At 38.9% G+C, this 5,026-nt stretch overlaps 1 protein-coding gene across 1 annotated transcript; it reads left to right on the top strand.

Moving 5' to 3' along the window:
* Window positions 1-3,317: 3,317 nt before the first annotated feature.
* Window positions 3,318-3,953, top strand: LOC114401894. Its single transcript, XM_028364473.1, has 2 exons — window positions 3,318-3,657; window positions 3,802-3,953. Exons 1-2 carry the CDS (start codon window positions 3,318-3,320, stop codon window positions 3,951-3,953), a joined length of 492 nt encoding a protein of 163 aa, XP_028220274.1.
* The last annotated feature ends 1,073 nt before the right edge of the window (window positions 3,954-5,026 follow it).

Genomic DNA, 5,026 nt, shown 5'->3' with positions numbered 1-5,026 from the left:
TTAAATTTCAAGCAAAAGTCTCAATTTGGCTTTACTAGAGCCAGCAACCAAAACAAAGACAAACTCTTCTGGGTCACCAACCCAGGCTGGGTCTTCTACCCAAAAAATCAAAAAGGAAGGGTCATCGACCCAAATAATCTCAGTCAAACCTAAGTCATCCACTCAGGAAACCCCCAAACCGACAATCGCCAAACAAACATCGGTTGACTATGCTTTGTCAGTAGAAACACTGTAGGCCCTCCAAGAAATGGGTCTGACCAAAACCCCCATCTTAGCCAAAAAGACTTTGGCAGAAATTGCCTCAGAATCTGATGAGTATTCTGAAACAGAACTTCAAATGCAGATTCAAATAGCCAACAAACCAAAACAGTTATTAATCCAAAAGGAAAACAAGTTTTATCCCAACAGAATCCCCCAAAAAAATTCACTAACAATTATATTTCCAAAAATAAATTTTTTACTATTTTGTAGATGGAGCCGGAATTTTGGGACAAGAATACCTTCAAAGCTACAACAAAAGCTTTCCCACCAGGATTTCACTTCAGGTCAACAACCATAAATAAAACAATAAAATTTTATGAATTTATTTTAGTGGATACAAATTCAGTTTCCATTAAACATTTCAAAGATAATAATGATCCAAGTCTGAATACACATTCGACTATTCAAATCCTAAAAGTCTTGCATCCCAGATATTTTGGATCAAACCTTAACCAACAAAAAACATTCTCTTCCCCATTTGACCCAGCAGGCTATACCTATTGCGACTATGTTGATGCATGTAAAAATGTATTTTGGCACTAGAATAAAAAATTCATACACTCATGGTTAATTTACTTCAAGATCAATACAACTTATGACTTCCCAAATTGGTTTCTCCATTGGCGGAATTTCTTCGGACCAACTTCGGCCATTTATCCTGATCAGGTGGAACAAGGATTTGAACAGTTCAATAAGATGTTTAATACCCAGGAATCAAGAATCCCTGCGGATTTGATGTATTTCTCCACATTTGCATTGTCATGGATTTTTTTCATGGCAATATATGTATGGTAAAACAGAAAGCAACGAGCAATTTCCACCTTTACAGTGACATGCTTTTATTAAGTGGTGGACACAATTTGACACTTCCAAGGCAGCACCAGATCAAGTAAAAATATGGTTTGAAGGCCATCCTGAATTCCTCAAGCCCACAGATCTAGAGACTTCATTATTTCTAAACCAAAAATCTCAGTTAGCTGCTTTCCTGGCTAGCTCCATGTCTAAAGAAAGTCTAGCTAAAAATTTGAAAGAAGTACTCCAGATTCTTCAAGAAGAAGAAGAAGAATGTTCTTCATCAAACAAGGAAGAAGCAAGCTCGTCTCAATAAGAAGAAGAAGAAGAAGAAGAAGATCCCTTTTACCAAAACGAAGATGATTGTTTTGGTATTAGCTTAGAGTAAAATTATAATTACGGTCACATAGCCATTTTTTATTTTATTTGTAAAAGATCCAAACAGTAGCACCTATCCTGTAGCAAATATATATTGGTCAAAACTAATCTTGTAACAAACAGTCAAATAGTTCCAGTCAAAACTATCGGTCTTATGTATGATTTTGGCTATATAAGGAGTCCTCATCCATATTGTGAGGCACCCTTTCATTTAGTCATTTTGAGGAGTCTGAGAAGAGAGGAGCTCTACTTAGGACAACTTTGTAAGAGCTTCTTTCAATTTTAATAAATTTCAAGTTTTATCATCTCCCTTATTCCTCTCTATCGATCCTGTGCAGCTCTGCCGCCACTTTGGCTTCTTCGTTTTTGAAAACCTGGGATTTGTAAGCCGGTCTCCGATGTGCCCTTCATAACTATGTTCATAATCTGAATCCTCATACTTCATATTGCATCATTCTTACTTCCTATTTGTCCGTTTGATCTCCCTCCGTTGATATCCTTCCTCTGATCTCTAGTGTGTATATATATATATATATATATATATATATTCACTATTCACTATTCACTTAAGTAAGGGTGCGTTGTTTGGTAAATGTATATCGAGAAAAAAATTACTTTCATTTTTCATAAGCAAATTAACGGAGTTTTCATTTAAAAATTGAAATTTTCATGGTTTAGAGTGGTGATATCGTAGCGATGAGGCGGGTCATTACATTAGTGGTATCAAAGCCGGTCGAACCTTTTCGGCCAGTGAGTTGTGAGTCTACTATGTTTTTCTGTGCATTTTGTGGTTGCCTTGTTGATGCTTGATGTTTGTTGTTTGCAATTGGAACTTACTCACTTTGTAGTATTTCCATGAGTTATAGAGATTTGATTATCGTAGTCATAACATGTTTGTTCTCTCGATGTCTGTTATACCATGAGTTTCAATGCCATGTCATGAGTTATCAGACTGGCCATCTGTATAATTTGTGAAGTGCAATGGGATGATATGGCAAGCGATCAGGAAGTACATATGATGGAAAGTGAGTGTCAATGTCTCAAGAGAGTACTAGCTTAGAGGAATACTTTCTCGAAGGCATCAACTCTCAAAAGTAACCAAGTAGGGACTTGAAATGGTTGTGATTTTTGTGCTGTTCTTTTTCTTGTGTGTATTCTTTCCATGTCTCACTTCCTATTGTGTATAGAGAGTGATGGCTGGATGGAATGATCGTGCGATAGCTGATGCTTTCCTAGCCTTAGCTCAAGCTATAGGGAATCCAAATAGGGGAGAAGCTGCTGGAGCTGCTAAGTACCAAGGGTTGGACTGCTTCTAATGAAACAATCCTCCTGCTTTCAATGGAGGATACAACCCTCATGGTGCACAGAATTGGATAAGGGAAATTGAGAAATTTTTCGAGTGATGGCATGTTCGGAGGGAAAAAAAGTTGCTTTTGGTACATATACTCTGGTGGAGGAAGCTGAGTATTCATGGGAGAATACTCGCCAATGCCTAGAGGCTGAAGGTCAAGATGTTGTTAGAGTTTATGGTCTTAGTTCCTTTGTCCCACATCGCTTGGTCTGTAAAACTTGTGTGGGCTTAGTCCCACATCGCTTGGTTTGTAAAAACTTGTGTCTCACTAGTGTTATATATAGAGACACCTTGTAAGCTTTTATGTGTAAGTAATAAAAAGTTCTCCTAGTGTAGCCGTGGACGTAGGCACATACATTGTGTGCTGAACCACGTTAAACTGTGTGTCTTTTTCTTTCTTCCCTTTATTTCTTTCTCTTCTTTTATTGCTTTATACTAACAACTGGTATCAAGAGCTTTTGGTTACTCCATGGGATTTCCTTAGTTTAAAGGAATTAGTGGGAGTCTTCTCAGTTTAGAGGAGGCAGTGGGAGCAATGGTATTAGAAGAGGGGAAGGTGAAGATCGAGAAGTTCAATGGTAGAGATTTCAGCTTTTGGAAGATGCAGATAGAGGATTATCTATATCAGAAGAAGCTGTATCAGCCCTTATCAGGGGTTAAGCCAGAAGACATGAAGCAAGAAGAATGGAACTTGCTAGATCGACAGGCTCTTGGCGTGATCAGATTGACATTAGCCAAGAACGTCGCGTTCAACATCGTGAACGAGAAGACTACTGCAGGCTTAATGAAGGCATTATCAGATATGTACGAGAAGCCGTCAGCAACCAACAAAGTATACTTGATGCGCCGGTTGTTCAACCTCAAGATGGGAGAAGGTATCTCTGTAACTGATCATATTAATGAGTTTAATACTATTCTTGCCCAATTGGAATCTGTGCAGATTAAATTTGAGGATGAGGTGAAGGCATTGATTCTATTGTCATCACTACCGAATAGTTGGGTTGCAACTGTTACTGCAGTTAGTAGTTCTACAAGGGAGAACACATTAAAGCTTAGTGACATCCGTGACTTGATCTTGAGCGAAGATGTTCGCAAGAGAGATTCAGGAGAATCTTCCAGTCATGTTTCCAATTCAGCATTGAATACTGAAGGCAGGGGAAGGACTACCTAGAAGGGTCAGAATGGTCGAGGCAGATCAAAGTCAAGAGGGAAAGGTCAGAGAAAATTTCAAAGTGACGTTACTTGTTGGAATTGTGACAAGAGAGGTCACTTTAGCAATCAGTGCAAGGCACCAAAGAAGAACAAGTCGCACAAAAACAAGAAGCGCGATGATGATGAATCCGCAAATGCAGCAACTGATGAACTTGATGATGCATTAATTTGCAGTTTGGATAGTCCTGTTGATTCATGGATCATGGACTCAGGTGCGTCGTTCCACACTACTCCCTCTAAAGATTTATTGTCTAACTATGTTTCTGGAAGATTTGGAAAAGTTTACCTTGCAGATGGAAAATCTCTTGACATTGTCGGAAGAGGTGATATCAACATCAAGACCTCCAGTGGATCCCTATGGACATTGCACAATGTCAGACATATTCCTGCCTTAAAGAGAAATTTAATATCTATAGGGTAGTTGGATGATGAGGGACATCACACCACTTTTGGAGATGGAGCTTGGAAGGTAACAAAAGGCAATCTCATTGTGGCTCGTGGAAAGAAGCGAGGATCTCTTTACATGATTGCAGATGAGGATATGGTAGCAGTTACTGAGGCTGTCAATAATTCAACCATGTGGCATCAAAGACTTGGACACATGAGTGAAAAAGGAATGAAGCTTATGGCGGCAAAGGGTAAGCTATCAAGCCTCAAGCATGTTGATGTTGGTGCTTGTGAACATTGTATCCTTGGAAGGCAGAAAAAGGTCAGTTTCTCAAGGGCAGGGAAGACTCTTAAAGCTGAAAAGCTAGAATTGGTGCACACAGATGTTTGGGGGCCAGCCCCAGTGAAATCTGTTGGAAACTCACGCTATTATGTCACCTTTATCGACGACTCTACTAGAAAGGTATGGGTTTATTTTCTTAAAAATAAATCTGATGTGTTTTCTGTGTTTAAAAGGTGGAAAACAAAAGTTGAAAATCAGACAGGTCTAAAGGTTAAAAGTCTGAAATCTGACAATGGTGGGGAGTATGATAGTCAGGAGTTTAAAGACTTCTGTTCAGAACATAGGATCAGAATGATCAAGAC

This window comes from Glycine soja, chromosome 20, assembly GCF_004193775.1.
Source record: "Glycine soja cultivar W05 chromosome 20, ASM419377v2, whole genome shotgun sequence".
NCBI lineage: Eukaryota > Viridiplantae > Streptophyta > Magnoliopsida > Fabales > Fabaceae > Glycine > Glycine soja.
Note: the sequence above shows the minus strand (reverse complement) of the source record. Positions and strands in the feature narration are given on the sequence as shown.